The 21,505-nt window shown below is 38.9% G+C and overlaps 1 protein-coding gene across 5 annotated transcripts in view; it reads right to left on the bottom strand.

Annotated features, from left to right (window-relative positions):
• TMEM108 (transmembrane protein 108) overlaps positions 1-21,505 on the bottom strand; it is a 162,230-nt gene that overhangs the window by 81,352 nt on the left and 59,373 nt on the right. For 4 of the 5 annotated variants that reach the window (XM_027659522.1, XM_027659525.1, XM_027659523.1 and 1 more), the window contains exon 3: positions 4,806-4,887. In XM_027659522.1, the coding sequence (XP_027515323.1) occupies positions 4,806-4,845 (40 nt within the window). In that variant the 5' untranslated portion in view covers positions 4,846-4,887. Of the gene's footprint in view, positions 1-2,040; positions 2,106-4,805; positions 4,890-21,505 lie in introns of those variants that run through there. The other variant, XM_027659526.1, reaches the window with a different exon arrangement.

The following is a 21,505-nucleotide window of genomic DNA, read 5'->3' as shown; positions in this document are numbered from 1 at the left end:
GTACCTTTAAGCTCACGTCAGCTCTATGTTTCTAGTGCATGGATTAATTATACATGGCTTGTGCAAGCTGAGAGCCCTCTGTGGAAGCAAGCAGGCTCATTTGCACTAAGGACACAGTACCTAGTGGTCACAGGATCGGAGGGTTTGATGGGAGCTTTTGAAATCATCTAGATGACCTCTGTCTCCCTTGAGAGATGTTTTTTTTTTCCATTTGGTGCTTCCGTGCCAGACTTAAATCCTCCTGATTAGCCCGTTCTAGCATTTCAATATCCTAACCTGCTAAAGCATGCTTGCCTGATGCCTGATGTCAAGCTACCTGCTCTATAAATCCATTTCTTTATGTCTTATCTACTACCGTGAGCAGAGAACAGGTTATTCCTCTGCTTCTGGCAGTAGTCTTTTTTGTAGTTACCATGCCTCTTTACTTGCTTTAAACGAGCTGTGTATAATTGTATAGACGAGCCATCAGTGCATACCATCTTAATAATAACATGTAATTATTCACAGACAGCACTTGGCAATAGAAACAGGAGTCGGTGGGTGTGGGTTCCTATTAGATGCAAGAGGCATTAGGAGATATTGCTGCTCAACACCTTTCAGAAGGCACTGAGAACTGGGTCTTCTCTTACACAGGAATTTGACAAACTCACGTTGCTCATCAAATATTTACGAAAAAAGGGACGAGCCTCTGGACTTACTTCATACTTGAATGGAGTGCTGGCTTGTGCTTACCCTTTCTACAGGATGAACTGCATTGTGAGAGACTTAACTGAAAGGCAGCCAAGCTGCCAGTTAAAACAGAGGAAGGGGAGCTGCATCCACAGCAAGTGGAAAACCTGTGACAGCCTGTGTTATAAGGCACAGCCACTCACAGCCATTTTTGCTCATTTTACCACAGTCAGTGGTACACACTTGCAGATAGGAAGCTCTTTCTATTGATACTACTGGGCATCGTGCCAGGTTTCAGAGATGAAAGAGTGATACTTGGGAATGCACTAAGTGATAATGGCATGAAGAAACACCCAGATTGGTGTTTATTTCAGATGCTATGGTGACAGGTCCTCATACAGACCTTAGTGGTGTAATAAAAGTCCTTCCATTTGTTCAGGAAAATAATGGCTGAAGAAGAAAGTCCCGTATACAAATTGTGTGCCAAGAGCTTTCACCAGTTACCTGTCGCCACATTTTTCTCTAGCTTATATGCAACTTGGAAGCCATTAGTGAACAGTGCACGCATGGTAAATTATAGTGTGCATGTTTTATTACAGAAAATGCAGACATATTGTGGCTCATGCTGTAGGGCTTAAATCACCACATTAGGTCTTTATAAAAAATGGAGATCGCTCAGCCTCATGGGTAAGGCATTTGCATCTTCATCATTACAGAGGCAACAAACTTCATCCATAAAGATGTGTCTAGAACAAATGGCAGCAAATTGTGGACACATGTTTTGCTTTAATTGGTCCTCATCAGCTGAATATAGCTTCTGACTTCAAAGAGCTCTTACTAAGAAACCTCTTCCAAATTTTTTGGTTTAGTCTTTTTATGTGGGGTTTTTTTTAATGTCTTAAGAGATTTCAGATTAAATAGAATCTTCGAAGATACAGTTTGAAAGCACTACTTCTTTATAGTTACATCACACATTTAATTACTTATTCATAAATTATGAATGACTAGAGGTAAAGTAGCATTGCCCAGAGCCCCTGTCTGGGGCCAAATTTAGCACTACAATTTTTACAAAGTCTGTCTCTTGACAACTGGGAGCAGATTCAAGCCAGCTACAGTCATATTCAAAAGGGGAGCTGTTGTTAGTGCCATTTTCACATGCTATTCTTGATCAGCCTAAATGGGTGGAATGTGCTCTTTTTGGAAAGCACAGCAAAAGAGTACGGATGGCAATAGAATGATGACCTAACTCATCTAAAATTCACCAAAAAAAGACACAAGCTACGATCAAAATCTTACTTATATATGGGTGTGATTTTTAAAAATACAGCTAACAAATCCCACTGTCTGTAAAACAAATCAATATCTACTTACGTCTTTTCTTCCAGCCCCAAAGCCCGGCAGCCCTCATGAGTACAAGGGTCCCACTGTCTCAGACACTGCACAAACACAGCACAGATGAACAGAGGTGGAAACGAATACACAGATGAGTGTAGCCACTACAGTAGCACAGCTGAGACTCGAGCAAAAATGTGATAAGCCTCGTAACGACACACCAGTTTGGAGATGAAACTGCTTCTTCCTACATTTCTTAGCCACAGGAACACTCACAAGCACACACAGAGTTTTGTCTCTCCAGCTGATCACTGCTTCTACAAAAACCACCATTTTGTTCCAGCGTGTTTTTGCATGTTTATGTATGCCCTGTGTATGTATTCACGAGAATACATACATAGGGCACTTCTCTCTATAGCCTGAAGCCTCGATTAATCATTCGCACCACAGGAGACAATATGAAAACACTGCCACATTTTCGAGGCAGCACCACAGACCCACTTGTTGCAGCTGCAGATGAGGAAGGCAGGCAGGTGAAGGACATTGGTGAATCAGCCTGAAGTAGAATATCCTCTTTTGATACTTTCTCTCAAGGTTTGCTTTTTTTTTCCCGCTATATAGTAGCAGCAATTTTCCCCCTTTCATGCAAATGAAACACAGAAGACCATGCTGCAGGCCCTTCTTATAGTATAAAGAACAGTTGCAGGAAACACATTAAAGTAATTTCCTCTTCCTTGGACAGAATGCACTCTCTGGAGTTTGTTTTTAGCACTGTGGTGTAACTGGGGAAAAAGTGAGCTTAGGTAACACACCTCAGTGCACCCAAAATAAAACTGATTTAACAGAGTTTAAGTAACTTGGAGGATCTTGCCATAGGTTTTTTATAAACCAACCAATCAACCAGTGAAAACACTCATTCTAGATGCCCAAAATACCTCTTCTATAGTTATATAGTTGTTGCATTTGTTAATGATAACTACATTTATTACATATTTTTGCTGCACTTAAAGAAATAAAGCAGTTTGTTTATCTGTCAGTAGAATCAGTATGTTCAGAATCCACCTTTTCAAATTACATCACAGAGTTCACAATATCATTGCATATTCACACTATATGTCTGTGTATATATATATATATAGTTTTCTCAGTCTTTCCCTTTTTATTTTCAGTGTCCCTCTATTTACTGCCTAGCTCTTCAACATATTACCCTCAAAAATACAGTTTAAAACAGCAGGGATAACAATGGGGAATGCTGCCAAGCCACGAAGCATAATATTAAAAAAAAATAAAAATAGTTACAAAAAGTCTCAACATTGTGATAGGCTGGATGTACAGTACACCTTCCTTCTTTTCCCTAAATGGTGGTAGAAATGTACTTACACAATTCAGTTTCATATTTTTATTACAATGTTGGTCCAGCAACTGAGATAATTTTAGAATTAAGTCACATTTCAACACGCAGAAACATGTCAAAATGAAGCAAAGTATTCTTGGTCCTTAGCTATTGTAAAACTACCACAGCCTCCACTGCTGTCAGTGGGCTTCTGGTTATAAGCCTCCTTAAGGAGCTCTTCCCACATTGCACACCAGCCAGGCACCCAATATTTGGGAGCCAAAGATGTGCTGCTGGGCAGGTCCTGTAGGCACATCTGGCCTAGCTTTATGCTCATGAAAACAAAATAACCTTGGATGCACCTCTGGAGTCTCCCCTCTAAAGTCATGAAGATACAGCTCTGTTTCTCCTATGTCATAGGAGAAGCTGTAAATAAGAACAGGAACATCAGCCAACCAAAAAAGGTTTCTAGAACAGTCCATAAAATATTTCTTAGACCTAATTTTCACACATGACAATAAAACTAATAGTCTTTGTATTGCTCATTCCACGCAAACTAAGGATGATTTTGTGGTTTCTGCCTATCTGGAACCAGAATAAGAGAAATCCATACAAAATATTCTATGAAAATATGTAGTAAGAAATTCTGCTGAATTGAAGAGACAACATTAAAAAAACTTTTTTTCTTGCATTTTCATTGAAAATTAGCAATTTCCCTTGAAAAACATGACAGCAAGTGATTACACTTATATAAAATTAATTTATTTTATCTCTAAAATTTTGAAGAAAAGTTGTTGCTTTTGATATTGACACTGGAAATTGTCGGTCTACAGAAATGTCCCAGGAGTGTCAATACACCTAAAACCTTGCCTTACTTCCATGAACAGGGGAGACAGTTCTTATCTACACAGTCTAAATTTCACCTGAGGCTTTTTGCTGGACTCTTGGATGGACTCTTCCAAAAGACAAAACCTAGAAAAAAAATCCTTGTCGTCTCAGGAAGTGACACAGAATTTAGGTCTGTGTGAATCTAGAGCTCCATTCCCTCACTCACAGATCTTTTTATTGAGTGACCACCACCAGACATGCCAAGTGAGATGGATCCCTCTTGTCCACTAAGAACTAGACAAAAAACATGATTACAAAAACATTGCGTTATTTCTTCCAGCCACCATCCTCTCTTTCTATATCTCATTTTCCTGAAAGTGTTCACAGTTGCAAGGTACAACAAATCAATTTTAGTCCTTTACAAAACTCTGCAAAACCAGATGATACTTCAACTCATCTTTTAATACATTTCCAAATATTTCCATTAACAGGATAATTTAACTTCCGTATAGTTCCTCCAGGCACTTGAAGCAAGACACATGGTTAAGTACTCTCTTGAATTGTGCCCAGCATAAATACTGCTATCTTCTGTAAGGATTTGAATAGTTCTTTTCTAACAGAATAAAAATTAATATTTACTTACTAAACAGTTGGCAACAGAGGACCTGTAAGCTTCTCTTCATGGTATCATGTGGTCCTGCTGGTCTGCCAGTTTATTCATGATTCTGTCAAGAAAAAATCAAGAGAAGAAGAAAATTATTTATTACAAAATACAGGCTGTCTTGTTATACCTGTTGATTACAAAGTAAGATGAAGCTTCATAGGAAAATGATAAGCAATGGGAAATTGCCTAAGTATACTTTGCTTGTGTAAGTCATGCTCTCCAATATCTTGGCAGTGAATCATAGAATCACAAAATCACAGAATCACAGAATCAGCCAGGTTGGAAAGGACCTCTGAGATCATCAAGTCCAACCCTTGATCCACTACCACCACAGTTACTAGACCACGGCACTAAGTGTCACATCCAGTCTCCTCTTAAAAACCTCTAGGGATGGAGAATCAACCACTTTCCTGGGCAGCCCATTCCAATGCCTGATTACCCTCTCTGTAAAGAATTTCTTCCTAATATCCAACCTAAACCTCCCCTGGCACAGCTTAAGACTGTGCCCTCTTGTCTTGCTGATAGTTGCCTGGGAGAAGAGACCAATCCCCACCTGGCTACAACCTCCTTTCAGGGAGTTGTAGAGAGTGATGTGGTCTCCCCTGAGCCTCCTCTTCTCCAGGCTGAACAACCCCAGCTCCCTCAGCCTCTTCTCATAGGACTTGTGCTCCAGTCCCTTCACCAGCCTTGTTGCTCTCCTCTGGACCTGCTCCAGCACCTCAATATCCTTCCTGAACTGAGGGGCCCAGAACTGGACACAGTACTCCAGGTGTGGCCTCACCAATGCTGAGTACAGGGGAAGAATCACTTCCCTGGTCCTGCTGGGCACACTGTTCCTGATACAGGCCAGGATGCCACTGGCCTTCTTGGCCACCTGGGCACACTGCTGGCTCATGTTCAGCTTCCTGTCAATCCAAACTCCCAGGTCCCTTTCTGCCTGGCTGCTCTCCAGCCACTCTGTCCCCAACCTGTAGCACTGCAGGGGGTTGTTGTGACCAAAGTGCAGGACCTGGCACTTGGCCTTGTTGAACCTCATCCCACTGGAATCAGACCATCTCTCCAGTCTGTCCAGGTCCCTCAGCAGAGCCCTCCTGCCTTCCAGCTGATCGACACTCCCCCTCAGCTTGGTGTCATTTGCAAATTTGCTAATGGTGGGCTCAATGCCCTCATCTAAATCATCAATAAAGATATTAAAGATATTAAACAGAATTGAAGGGCAGAGCTATGGCCAAAAAGAGCATAAATTGTCAAGAGTATACAAAATAAACACACTGAAAATTACTTTCATTTTGTGCTTATGGCTTGATAAAATTAATCTCATAGAAGTCTTTTTACTTTGGAGAAAGGGTCCTCACTGGAGGAGAAAATGATAGGTGCAGACACCACCAGGCAGCTGTGGTGGGAACATGGGGCTGGAATCTCCTTCCTGAGCCTCACCTTTACACATCCTTCAAGAGGTACAATGAGGAGAAAGTCCACCCTCCTTTCCCAGTCAAAATTTCAGTGGTGCCAAACTCTGCTGAAATGGTAGCACAGAGGGCAGCTTTGTCCTGGCATTTTTTAGCTTCATGTTAGTCAGCTGTTGTAGGTCATATCCCTTCCTGATATAGTCCACCAGTTGCCTGAGCTGCAGCTAGAACTGCAGGAACTGGAGAAACTTTTCTATGTCTTTAGACATTTTCTGTTTCTTCTAGACCAAACTACCTTGCTGTAGATGGGAATCTCATAATTCTTGCATGTCTGAAAATGTGATGTGGCAAAAACACACGACCACCCTATCTCCCTGTCTTTGCCCACTTGGGGAGTAACCAATAACATTTTATGTGTTCTCAGATAGCATTTTCAAATACTTGATGGGGATATTTTTTCACCTCAGTTTAAAAAATATTATGAAAAAATAAATCCCAATCATGCTGATATTAATTATTCATATTGTGAGGAAAACAAATGCATAAATCAGAAGTGAAAAGCAAATGTAGTCCCAAAACACTGCTGTGAGTAACGTCTCACTGAGCACCCAAAGATAACACAGTATTTAAACTCTTGACTCCATAAGAAAGCATTTGCTATAGATTCAAAGGACACTGAGATCATCCTCCTAAAAGGACTCTGCTCAATATTAAATAGCATGTAGTATCCTCTAGTTTTCAGTTCAACATATTTTCATCTTCTGAACTCCTGAGGACATTTCTGAGTCATTTTAACATGCACCTATATAAATCTTTCAGAGCTTATTTAAAATGCAGTCTTGAAGACGTTAAGACAAACAAGTCAAACCAAAGAATAACACCTTTGAACTGCATAAATGCTGCAGAGTTTGTGAAAACAGAACTATGTTTAACTTTCATGTGGAAGCCTCAAAAGGATTGTGACTTTTCTTGCCTGTGCTATGTAAAAAAGATGCTTGGATTTTGCTAAGTTATTTCACATAGTAATTTCTGTACACAAATGCCATTTGTTTGGATTCTCCCGCACTTTCCTCTCCATTTAAAACTGGACCTTCACAACATCTGAGTAACTTGCAGAAATGTCAGTATTTGCAAGGTGTTTCTCCTAAATGAAAGTAATCACCTGTGAATTAATTTACAGTTTTTAATTAGAATCAGAGTTAGATTAATGCATAATTTGATCATGAAAACTTTTTGAAGAACTTCTGTATACCTCTTTTTCCTTAAGGTTTACCAAATGACAAAACAGACATTGTAAAAACCTCAGTCTTTATGTACAAATAGACATCATATAATCTATTACAGCACTTTTCAAAGATGTATATACAAAAAGTCTATGCTTAGCATCCATTATGATATTAATAAAAATATATGCAGGAAAAGACAAGAACCAGATAAGCCACTGACAATCCAGATTCCATATACCCAAGGACTCTGCTTTTGTGTCAATGCAGGATTTACAAACATTGACCCATCTGAAGTAATAAAAATACAATGGAAAAAAGGGTGAATCTGAAATTGCAATCCTAAATCCACACTATTGACCTTGTATAATTTGAATTATGCTTGGCAACTGTGATGTGATACAGTTTGAAGCTGTGAACCACAATTTTTTTATATTTCTCTTCCATCTCTGTATTAATGCTACCTGTAATGTATAATGGCATTTGCTTATAAATTCTGGTATTGTGGTTAAAATAAGTGGTATGCTTTAGTGTATATATTTATTTAGATAAGACTCCTAATGTCATTTACCCTGTGCTAAGAAATAGGAACTACTGTGCATATAGGGAAAGAAACAAAGATTATCACTTTAACTACCTTCTTCTGTTGCCCTCAGTTAGAAGATTTATCTTTTTGAACACATGGCCAGGACATTAGGGAAATGATATGTGAAACAACATAAATGCAAAGTAATCTTTACACCCTGGCATAACCTGCTCTATCTCCAGCAACCCTGAGTGGAATACAGTACCTAAGCTGCCATATTTTTTTAACTTGAGAATAATTATTCCTTATTTATCTCTTCCATGTCACGCAATTTTAGTCTTTCATTAGATCATTTAGAATCTCTTTTTAAGGCTGAGAAACTCTTGTCTTTTTGCTTCTTTCATTAAGAAGATACACCTTATATCTGATAATTGCCATGCCTTAAGCTGTAAGTATCCCTTCCAGTTCAGATCTGAGGAGTAAGGAACAAAACTACATGCAGCCATCAAAACTTGGGTGTATCCTGGATTTTCATACTGCACAGTGACATTTCCTGTTCCTTCTCTACTCCATTCCAAATTGTGCCTATGATTCTCTCTTCCTTTGTCATTGCTGCTGAGCTACTCCACTTTACAGAGTGCCTGCTACAAATCCTTGAGCAACAATAACTCATCTGGAGTCTATCCTCAGGTATGTAGAGCTTGGACTAATTTTTGCCTGTGGATGTGACTTTGCAATTATCATCACGGAATTTCATCTGCCATTTTTATCACCCAATCACTTACTACCATGACTTTTCTGAGAGATAGCAATGAAGGGCTGAATTATTATGATTATATAACAAATATACACCTGTTGTACATAACAACTTCTCAAGTTGCCAGAGTTTCAACACTAATTTCAGTACCTTCCAATCACAGAAAATCTTCTGTATCTCTAAGACGACAAAGCAAAGTCTCATGATCAGACATTTCAATAGCTGCAGAGGAAACTTCTTTTCTGAGTATCAACCCATGTCCAGTCATCATGGTACCCTCTGATGGCCCTGCGGGCACACCTAATACAAAAGTTCTTTCCCTGCAAGTACCTGAGTTTTATAGTCTTTATCTTATGAAAAACTTTTTCAGATATTCTGTGATAAATACATTTATTTATCACAATCAAGAAAGGTTACAGATATAGCGGCTGGTAGCTAAGAGCACTCTAGTTCACCAAGCCATTTTCTCTTTGGTATTTGAGTATGCAATTTTAGGCACTAACAGATTAGCAGAGTTGTGCATATGCAGATGGAAAATGCAGACACACAGCCAGTTCCTGACTTTGGGCAGATTAATGTAAAACCAGAGTATTGCCACCTGTTTTAAATACACAAACTGTTACTTAAAAAAAAAAAAAAAATATATGAAGAGTGAGCAGAAACAGAAGTGGTCTTGGAAAAAAACTGACCTGGAAAATGTGTGCTAAGCTTCAATAATGCAAAATCTAATGTGAGTATCTGAGTTTTGTACCCATTTTATAATCCTCAATCCATTCTTCAATACTTCCCTGAGCTTTTTTGGGAGTACACCTCTCCAAAATACTAATTTTGAAACATGCGGAACTTTAATCCTTGAAGCCATTCTGAGTATTTGAGGAAATTATCTGTTACAAATGTACCAGATCTTGGAGATTCTTAATCTTAATTTCCTAGATCCATATTTTGGTCTCCAAGTGAATGGGTATATTCACAATTGCTCTGAATATCCACTGTCTCTCCTCTGAAAACCAGAAAATAAAGGTCTAATTATGATTTTTGTTTTACTTCTATATTGTATTCACATTGATGTACCTACAGATAAACTTTGAAACAAACTAATAAAGACAGTGCAAGTTTGTAGTCAAATCAATTTCAAGTCTGAAAGATGCATCTTCAACAGTTAAATTAGTGGATATTTGTATCCAGAAAAGGTGTCATATGCATAGCCACCTGTGTTTGAAAATATTGGTTAAGCACCTGGTGCCTGAAATGGACTCAAAGTTTTGCACTTTTTAGTGCACAATATTTCACATACAGTTTATCTTACACAGGATGATGAATAGATGTATGAAATCCCTGTGGACAGCTAGCAATATTGTCTTTCACAGTAAGTGATCCCCTCAACATCACAGTTAAATTAAAGAGGACAATGAAGACATAATGATGAATGGAAGACAAAAGAGTCCAAAAGAGCTGACAGCTCCCAGCCATACATTATGTCTGATGGGAAAAAAAATGTCAACCACGTCCTAAATTAAAGAGAAATAGAGAAAACAGAAGATGCATATTGAGGCAAAGCTAACAGTCAACGAAGAACCTTTTTTCTTTGTCTGCTAAACAAAACCTAGGAGACTGAAATAAAGAAGCTGAAAAATGGCAATGAAAAAAGGAGACAGGCAAAAGACACGCCATTCCCATCCCATGAAGCACGTGAACATTATTAAGTTATTCTGAGTGCCTTCTATCCGCTATGGATCATTTTGGAAAGAAGAAAAAGCTACATCAGACAGTTTTCAACTACAGTATTTCTGATTCTGCAGAAAACAAAAGAGAAAAAGCACACATATCCCAAACTACTTCCATTTCCAATCTTTTTTGCCTCCCCTATCAAGAAAACACAGCCTTGGTCCTTGAAGTATCATATTGCCCTGTGATGTTCAATGAATTTCTACAAGATAGCAACAGCAGAGGCTCCTCACTTACAACCCAGAGAGATGGGACTAGTCCCAGGAGATACTGCCCCAGTGTAAATTCCAGCAGCAGGGTCTCCATCCATGGCTTCCCACAGGTTATTCACTTAGCGGATATTCCAGTGTGCCTCATAAAAGGAAGCAAGTGCACTCTTCTTGACTACAAAGGACTTAAGTACAACTTTGTGTTTCCAAGTTCTCATAGCTTATTTCTTAATTTAATGGCCTAACTCCATGATCCAGATGTTATTTTGCAAAATTTATATCCCAAAAAGCTTCAGGGCATGCTAATAAAAGGATGATTAACTTGCAGCAATAAGACTCCTCCAAGCAAAAATTCTGTGTTCTTGTTCAACATGTGCCACATTGGCTGCTGTGATTTATTTTCCACTGCTTGGAACATGCAAACCACTGTTACCATCTTTCTTCATAACATCCTGAGTGCAGCATTTTTTATATTTATGTCCACTTAGATCTTTCAGCACTTTTTGAAGTAGATTTCTCTTTGCAAATCTAAGAAAGAGCAATTCACATCTACTTCCACAATTATCGTCAAAAGTGTACACCCTTTGCTTTTCTAAAGTCTCTAAAGAGTAAGGTCTACCCTCAGGATATCACAGCTGATCAGAACCAGTCTTGCTGGTGTTGTGTAGGCCTGTCATATGTGTATAAGGAATGGTCAGGTAGGAACTGAACTAGATATACTGCTATGCTTTTGTTTATATACAAGACTTGCACCCTAGGTGACATGAACTCGGAGAGAATCTCATAGCATCCAGAAAAAAACCCAACCCATCCAAAGCCTTTCTTCTCTGAATCCAGATGCAGAGCACCTACAATCCCCACTAGGTCTGAGCCTGACTGTGGTTTTTCTTGTATGGATGTTTGAATCCATATCTGCCCATTACCACAACGATAAATACAAACCAAGAAAAACACACAAAGAAAGCAGAGTCGATATGCAAGGAAACCCTGTCAGTAATTGTTCCCTCTCCTCAGTTTCCCTACTTCATCATTAACTGTTGAAATCCCAATCCCCATCTCTGCTAACATAGCAGTTCAAACAATTGTGTTCCCACAGGCCTCCTCCCAGCTGTGGCAGTGTTTCCATGAACAACTCTAGGCAAGATGATCACTTAATGGCTACTGCCATTAGCGTGGTGAGTGGAGGACATTGACAGATAACTCATTCTTCATCATCTTCCTTTATTCACATGTCAGACCTGGGCATGTTCATGAAAGGAAGAGGGAAGAAAGGCCTACTCCGTTGGGGTTTACTGTCATAAAAATAGACGGTCATGTGTAGGTGACCATGGCCAGGGGAAGAACTTAGTCTGGAAAAGGCCAAGTAAAACTGCTGTTTGGTTATATAATGCCTTGGACTATTTCTTGACTTTGTTTCTAATTATCTACCACTAACAAAAGGTAGATTTTTAAGGCAGTTCCAGTGGGAAAGAAGTCTAAACAATCGTTCTGGTTGCTTCTTGTTCCCAGTGGTGGAAAGACATGACTCTGTGTGTGCGTTGTGTGTGTCTGTCCAGTTGTAAAAAGAAGAAGCCTTCCTTTACATCATTAATTTCTGTAGCACTCTGAGAAGATAACATCTTCTCAGATAAGATCAAACTGACTTAGCAGCTGTAGGGAGAATTAGAATTTGGTCATTAATACATGCTAGGGATGGAGAGGGGAAGACTTGTGTGCACTTTAAAACTTGTATATGGTTGAAAGTAAAATATGCAATGATAAATACTCGTGAAAAATCCCAGTGGACTCCTAGCAGTATTCTCTGTCACAGTAAGTGATCCCCTCAACATACATGAATATACGGGAATATGAAACTTTGATGATGAAATTTTATTGCACATCTTGAAACATGCTATTTTGGCTAACTGAAGAAAGACAGGTTTTTTTAATAAATATGATAAAGTTAAGAGTAAGTTGTGTAGTTTTTCAAAATTTTTGTTGTGGACCTTATGAGAGTAAAACCAAAGAAAATCTTTTAATATTTGTTCCAAGCTCATGATGAAAATTTCACAGGCTGCACTACACCCAGGAAGCATTCAGCAGTGCAAATTGTCTGCTCTTTGACAGGAAAACTATAATCATTGGAAGCTCTCCTGCTAAAAGACTTTCTTGGCACACAAAACTACGCTAGTTAAGATATCTCTATAACTTCTAGAAAAATACATCTTGTTCTTCCTTCTCAAACACAGCAGGGAATGGATGTAGAAACAAGTTCCACTTCCACATCACTCTTGTGATAGCGTGTTTTCCCCAGACGACCTCCCATGGCATCTCACCTGCCTCAGGGTGTCCACACTGTTGGTGCTGACATTTGATTTACTCACCTAAACTCCCTCTGCAGAGAGCAAGTAGATTGGCTCCTCTGAAGCCTGATGCCTGTGACCTGTTTAAAATGCCACTGCTCTTGGAAGGAAAAGGCCCATTTCTTATGTGGGGCTGTTTCTCTTCATTTATTTTCAGAGGGCTGAAGGTCAATTGATTTGAGCTCGTAACACCAAAAATGAGGATGCCAACATCTGTAAAAGGAATCCCACCCAGAGTTTTTCTCCAGATCTAAAGGTTTAGGGGTTAACTTCTCTGCAGCTGTGTTAAACTGTTCCCTTGTTCCTATTGTGTAGGATATACAACAAAAAAGACTTAATGTAAAGAAAAGGCAAGCAAATATCTTTGCCTGCACTGTAATAAACCCAGAATTGGAAAAGGGTGTACCTTTGTGAAGCAGCTGAAATCAGGCTTTTCACATTATTCAGCTTGATTAAATGCAAATATTTCAAGTAGAAAGGAAAAACAGAGTGCAAAACAGAAGGTTCTATTTTCCCTCTCTTATAATATGATACTGTATTCCTAAGGTTGATTGATTGGGTCAAATTTTCAAGAATGGGAAGCATCAGCCGTAAACAAAGAGGAGTATGCATGCTCTGTGTGTCTGAAATCAAGGCCAAAATACCAGTTTCACAAAGATGCTTATGTATTCAAAAATGCAAGCAAGTGCTGTGCTGTCAAACATACTTGTATTGCAGTTCTGAAAACACTGTTACACGGGCCCTAGATGACTTTAAAGGAAATCTACAGTAGAGATGGAAACATCTCAGTGTAACATTTTAATTGCAAGAGTCTCTTTAGTGAACACCACAATTACCAAGCTAAACAAATAAACGATTGAGGGATATACAAGAAGAAAAAGATCAAGATAGACTAATTAAGTTTTGGCCTATATCTAGGGGAATTTCCACTGACCTGATGTCAGATAAGTACAGCAGATCCCAGTCCAAGACCCACACATTCGCCTTGCTTCTCAACTCCTTAGCTAATTTATCAAGCACAGAGGAAATAATTGCCAGTGAAGGATGCCAACGTAGCACTCTCCTCACTCCTCAAGATGCTGAGCCCAGTCCACAGATCCAGTATTTCTGAAAACTGAACATGAGTGAGGACCAAAAGCTTTCAATCAGGTCAGAATGCCTTGCCTGCATATTTTGGTTGTGGCCCATTCTACTGTATTGAAGATCACATAATTAAGGAGAACATAGCTATCTCAGCTGCCAAAAAAATTAAAAAGCACTACATTCATTACTACAACTTTGAATTGCACACATTTGTTTATGTCTATATGTAGCAGACGATGGCCATGTTTTCTGTTGGTCGTTTCTTCCCTATTTATACTAGCATGCCTCTACCAGTAAAAAAAGGTAATAAAATAGAAGAAAAAAGGAAAAAAATTAATAAACACATATGGCATTTCCCCTTTTTCTTTTCAGTAAAAAAAAAATCGTAACAAATTTTCCATCAAAATATATGTTCAAGAATATTTCCATGTCAGTTTTGGATTGAATGTTTTGAATAAGTTCAAATCATAACATGTAAGTGTAGCGTAAGGATCTAATTTCACAATGACATGTTATAATAGACATATACAAGTACCCAAGATTGAAAGAAACATTTTATTACAGTTGAAAAAAGCATGGTAGGAAAATATAACCATCTTTTGAATTCTTAACCATTCAGTTTCAATGGTGCATTAATGTATTTAATAGTAACACATATTGCTAGTTGTTTTAACAGAGCATAAATTCCAAGAAAACCCAACACAGCTTATAATGATATTTTTAGTAAAAATATCAGTTGGGTAAACAAACATGAAAGGTTGGGGTTTTTTAAGATCTCCTCACGTGCTTTGCCAGATCCTCTTGCCCCCATAATAAAACGTTAATTCAGGGGCAATCCCAACTGAACTGTTTGCTAGTTCCCTGTGCTCGGCTATTTTAGAGCACACATTCATCTTGAAATGAAGTCTATCACTTCAAAGACAAAGTCTGTCTGAAGTAGCTTCTTCTATGGAATTATAACAACGTCAGCTCTAAGAATAGAGACACCTCTGGCAGATTTGGATAGATGGATGCATAAATGCATAATCGTATGGCACAGACAGTAAGATGATGTCTTGACCTACGTCTCCCTGGTTAAACCTCTTTTTAAGAGAGCCATTTACTACCTCCTTTATAATCAGACATTCAATATGGTAAGAAGAGAAGGGAGATAAAGTGTGCTCTGGAATATGACTGCTCTGCTTTGGAGGGCTGAACAACATAACACTGGAAAGTAGAAGAGTACACTGGCTTAGACTTCACATTTCATCTGAGAGTTTACTATAACCATGTCTAGTTCAAGGAACACCATTTATTTATCCTCAACTTTCAGCCCCAGGGTTTGATGTCAAAAGAAGAAGTGGCCTCAGAAAGAATAGGAGATTACCAACCAGTGACCCAGTCATTAACAGCAACCCCATTTATAGAAGAATATTTTGTACATCATTTTGAGACAGCAGGTGGGAATAAAATGAAAATTTTACATGGCATAAAACAGAAATATAGCTCCATAAAAATTTAGGTTTGGAGGAAGGTGGCAGAAATAGGCTCCAAATTATTCATTCTTGTCCATACAAGGTTATTGTAGTGCAAACACTGCATTTCATTTGAAAATGCATGTAGTGCTGTCTGATTCAATAGGAAGAGTTTCCAAGAAAATTAAATGTCAGAGCAGCATGGCTTATCGGTTTTACTCAATGTAAATTCACTTTTTACGCAACTCTGAATAATAATAATGCCCTGCTCTGTGTCAACGTGACATCCACAACTTCAGGCTTTGGAGATGGGGACTGAAGGCAAAAGGAGAGCTAGGGTAAGATGACAGGGCAAGATGCTAACCTGGCACTGTCAGGGATTTAGCTCTACATGACAGGTCTGTAGCTTTAGAGAGGATTTAGCATGCCAATCACTGTGTGTCTTATTTTCCCTTTCACTTTGTGCAGCCAGCAAGACTGCTACTGGCTAAAGAGCTCATCTTCCCTCCCTCAAAAGGTTCACTTGCTTATATAGAGGTGCAAGTAAGCCAGAAGGAAACGTATAAGAAAGAAAATGGGAAATCTGAAATAGCAGCATCTGAAAACACGTCATGCTGTCAAGTAAGATTATGTTGAGACACACAGTTTATTTTAATAGGTTAGTGAAAACTCTCATTTACTGCCTAGAACTGTGAAGTTCTTCCTCAGGCAAAACCCACTGACGCTGACAGGAGATTTCAGTACAGACACAGCACCTGGCTCAGGATTCATAAAGTAGTGCAAGCAAAGGCCATCATTTCAAGAAGGTTGTTTTTTGTTTTGTTTTGTTTTGTTTTTTTCCCCTAGCAGGAAAGAATAGGACTGGACGTTTGATAGGTGGATTTAATAAATAAACATCTGCCTGAATAACTCACTTCAGCTAAAACGCGACGAGGACAGTTTTAGGGGTGTTAGATATTCTTTTGTTACATTGCAACTGAGATGGGTGAAACCATGTTCTGCCCAGCGCAAACCCAGAGTAATTCCAGTGACTCTTTCCCACCACAATGCAAATGAATATGAAAATGAACAGATGAAGGAAAATGGTGAAGAACGGCCTTGTGTAAAGTACTGAACAGCACAGGAGAGGTGGACACTGGATTATTACAGCAGGATTTTTGCAGGTACAGACTTCAGTGAGACTCCCCTCTCACTGTGAAAGCTAATAGAGCCTAACTCCCATTTTGCTTCTGAAAACCATCTCTTTATCTTTCTATCCCTCTTTTTTCCTACTAAAGAAAAGTCTTCCAGGGAAACAGAGACTGCTTTCTCCATGCCCTGTTTGACTGCACCATGGCTTTGCTTCTGTAGACTGTAAAAAGTTGGGGAAAATGTGTTGCTGTTTTTGGGTGTAATGCACTTCTGAGCCATGAGTTCAGTCCTACAAGGCTGGAAGGCTGGAAATGCCCAGCTATGAGTATATTATATGACATGGTTCTCACCTCATCTCCAAATCAGCTCATACAACTGAGCAATGAGGCCAGGCAGGGACATAATGAAGGATCGTTTTCAAATAAAACTGCAGCTTCTCTCTGCTACAAGAGCCCCTGATCTCGTGTGCTAAGATTGCCACAACAGTTACAGACAATATGAATCAATACGCAGAAATGAGAGTCCTTTTGGTGCCTCTATCCCTGTAGTGCAAAAAACTCTGCACTGGTTACAGTATGTACACACTATGACAACCCAAATAATAAACTCACATACTTTGGTATTTAGTTTACTATCCAGCCTCACTCAGTGTAAGAGCAAGGACTGACCACACACGTTCAGAGAGTCAAGGTCACAACAAGAAGGAACCTGCTGTTTGCTGTATCTCTGCCTCGCCACTGATGGCACTGGACAGTCCAACAAGACTGAGGTAAGGGCTTGGAAAACCACAATGGTTGTGCCTAAGGCAGTCAAAAGCTGCCCTGGAGAACTGGATTCTCTCTCTGTCTCAGTGCCTAATGCCAAGAAAGTCACAAAACCCAAACTCTGAGCAGGCGGTCAATAATTGCATCTTCTTTGTTTGCTTAGAGCAGAGCACAGAACACCTGCGCTCTGAACTGTGGAAGTGTGGAACTATTCCAACTGTGATGGACTCAGCAAAAGGCAACTTCAGAACAAAGGAAGGGCGATCAAATGCCATTTCTGGAAAAGTGGAGATGAATATCTCCAGTTGGGCATCTAAATTAAATGTCCCTTGTTGACGTTATGATTCTGTGCATCATTTTCCCTGGTGTATAATGTCATCTCACCTTATCAGTACATTGTGAAGATAAATTCATTAATGTCTGTAAAGTACTCGGATGCCACAATAATGAGAGCCGCAGAAGTGCTCCCCAGGAAATTAATAACTCTGGTTTCAAAGTTGGATCTGAATGATGTACAGCTACAGGAGGAAGAGGTGACACAATGAACTACAATGATAAAATAAAATATTGATTCATCTGAGCAGTGTTGACTGAAATCTCTCCTTATTTAAGAGAGCTTTGCTCCTTACCCTTAACAGGTTTTTAAGTGTAACTTACACAGTTTATAAAAAAAAAAAAAAAAAAGGAAAACTATAAAAAAAGGACCCCAACTCAGTAACTGTACAACACAGCCCTACTGACACCCACACAATTCTCCAGAGAACTGGAGCCTCTAGGTACTGAACCCATATTTTCACCCTTTGTCTACTAACACTTGACCTTGTCTTACTGCTAGTCTGGTCTCTTTTGCCAGAATCCTGTTCATTTCTCTCCTGTATATTGCTTCTATCCCTTCTTAAAAGTCCCTTCCACTCCTCAGCATCCCTCTGCTCCTATCCCCTCTGTGTCACATCTTTATTTGTCCCACTCCTAGTTTTATCTATATGGAGACCATACCCCAGTGCTGCCCATTCCTAATCATTTCAATATCTGAGTCAAACACCTAGGCAATGGGCACAACCATCGTACCCCCCATCTGAAGCCTACTCCCTACTGACAAAATCCTAGGATAGATGAACTGCAAATCTTAAAGAAACATATGGGCATAAGGATTTTTCTGACCAGAATGCAGTCGAATCTGACAGTTTTCCACTAAAATGAAAAAAACTTTAATCTTGACTTCCATTATAGAAATCCCTCTTACTTTTTGTCCTGCATCATCCTCTCTCCCTGACAGATTTCAATTTCCTGATCTGTGATATGAAAGTCCCACAAAGTAATACAAGATACTGTAACATGAAACATGATTGCCCATCCCCCTGTTTTGTTTTGGTTTTTTTTTCTCAGAGACTAAATTATTTTTACTGAAATAAAAAAAATACAGACAGAAATTTGAACAGAAATTTTCTGTGTTTAAAAATTTCATTTTGAATGGTAGCAAAATGGTTTTACTAGGTGAGGCATCAGGCAACCTTTACCAGATTCAAGGTCAATAGAGTCCTTGTCCATATTTTTCTGCATTTAGGAAGACTCTGACCAACAAAATCACGACAGAACTCAAGTCTTTGCAGGTAAACAATCAAACCATCAGGAAGGGTAAGTCCTGTAGATAAATGTGTCTGATTCTTCATATATTTCCCTCCAAATTACGTGAAAAAAATCTTCTGGTTTTTGCTGGACCATATGCAGAGAGGTGTATTACAACTTGCAGAATTTATTACTGCAGCATTCTTCAATTTCACTCATATTGGAAGTTAGGAATGCAAATCTTTAACTGAAAAATATTTAAAGATGTTAAAATAACATATGGAATACTTTTGCAATAAATGCATTAATTGTATGCAAACTGAATTAAGTCTTTTATTAGCATGTAATTATGGGAAATATTAATACATTATTTTAATTTGAAAAAATCATAAGTTAGAAGCTTTGAAACAGAGAGCTGCGTAATGGCAGCTTTAACATTAAGATGTCATTGTAAAAATGAATGTATATAATGAATGCAGGAAAATAGAAATATAAGTGTCTGATCTTTTCCTTGTTTCCTGTACATCTGCATTGGAGTTTGCCTATTGTTATTCAACTAGCTAATCATCATCTTTTGTGTGGCGTCACTGTGTTTTTACTCAGAGAGGCTAATCTGTGAAGACATCTGTTATTTGGTAGATAATAGGCCATTTCAACTCCCAAAGGCCTACAAGGCATTTCTGAAGAAGAAGTAGATACATCTGTTCCCACCAGGTAGCACTACAACTGAGCATGCTGTAACACAGTAGAACAAAACTTTCACTTGCTATTCACCAGAAGGTTAAATGGACATGGAACGATGCAAACAAAGAGCAATTCTGGTATAGTTTGTTAGGGCTTGGAGGGAGACTGACTTTACATAAACCATTTAATGTTTTCTTGAGAAAACAGTACATCTCATACTAACGAACAGTGAGATTTGTCATAGTGATCACAACTCCCTGGATCTACAAACCAGGCAGAGTCACAAAAGCAGTGGTCCACTGAATCTGATGTTTTGTTATTGGAACAAGTCAGACATTTTGAGGGCAATGCAAATGCTTGATTATTCAATTGGAAAGAAAATCTTGTGCGTTGCCCCCTAATAACTTATCCATATGAACCAGTTCTCTCTGCATTCTACTGAAAATATACTACCTCTGCATTATCCATGAATCAGTTGCAGCTTTGAATAATCCTTCTTATCACAAATTCAGGAGAAACAGGACATATCTTTATCTCAGAATGCCTAAGTAACCTAGCATACAGCAGCTGCATTCTGCAAGCTTCCATTCCTTACATCTTCATCACTCTGTCAAGTCTTTCCCATTGTGCTATGAATACAGCTGAGACCCACACATTCAGATTTATCTTACCTCGTCCATTGTATTTACACTTTGCAATGGCGCTATCCACAAACTGCAAATTCAAGGAGTTCATGTAATTTCCCACTCCAGTTTCACCTACATGAGCATTTTGGAGAATCGTTGCTTAAACAGGAGCTAAATTTTTGGCTTGGTTTTTTACTGCCTCAGCTCACAGGCCCAGAATACTGCAGTGACAGCAGAGTTGATGCAGTGTTGCCCCATTCTCTGATTTGTCAACTGCAGAAATGGAAAACTGAAGAGTGACATATGATGTTGACACTTTCTGCTGGTGTGTACAATTGAAAGTGTTGTTCAGTGAGACCAGTTACACATTTTTCCCACCCCAATCTTTTTTCTATTTTTGAGGTTCCAGATATTTGCCCACTCTTTTTGAATGGAAAAAAAATAGCCTTTCAATCCTTTTCTCAGAAAAATAAGGCTCCACTCAGTTTGGTGGTTCAACCAGTTTATCCACAGCCTAGCTGCGGATACCATCTAGATATAAAGAAGTAATCTCCCCAGGGAGCCAAGAGCTTGCAATCCCAGGCAAGACAGATACACTCTACACATCAGAGTAACATCTAAACAACCTTTTGCAGATAAGGGCAAACATATTTTACTGAAGATATGAGTTGGCTGAAGGCAAAAGCCACACAGTGTGGTACCATGCTCTAGGGAATAAACCCAACCTCTTGAGAGAGCTCATTGGATCAAACATAGCTAAAACAGCTACAGGGCTTCCCATTCAAGGTTGTAGGTTTGGAGTAGTCAAGATCAAAGAGAACTCAGACTGGCCTGCAAAACACCATCAAAGGACAATTAATAGGCAGGAAATCCTACTCTTGGTAAGAGATTTCTCTGGAAAATATGAAGTAATAGCTCTGTGTGGAAAACAGACAGATCCTGGAAGAAATGCATTATACATTTAAGGCATAAAATGCTCTACAGATGAAGAAAGAAACTTTGGAAAGGACACAGTAAAAAAACCCACAACAGTAACAATATGCAATACATTATCATCTAAAAGTTTTCAAGCAATGCTGAAAATATGGTTTATAGAGTTTTGACCTCATCAATGGCTATTCCTCTCTATCAATGCAGAAACCATTCTTGCTTTGCAAGACTCCATGGTGTCTGGAGGAAA

Source organism: Corapipo altera, unplaced genomic scaffold (genome assembly GCF_003945725.1).
Source record: "Corapipo altera isolate COAL_440 unplaced genomic scaffold, ASM394572v1 44b, whole genome shotgun sequence".
Taxonomy (NCBI): Eukaryota; Metazoa; Chordata; class Aves; order Passeriformes; family Pipridae; genus Corapipo; species Corapipo altera.
Note: the sequence above shows the minus strand (reverse complement) of the source record. Positions and strands in the feature narration are given on the sequence as shown.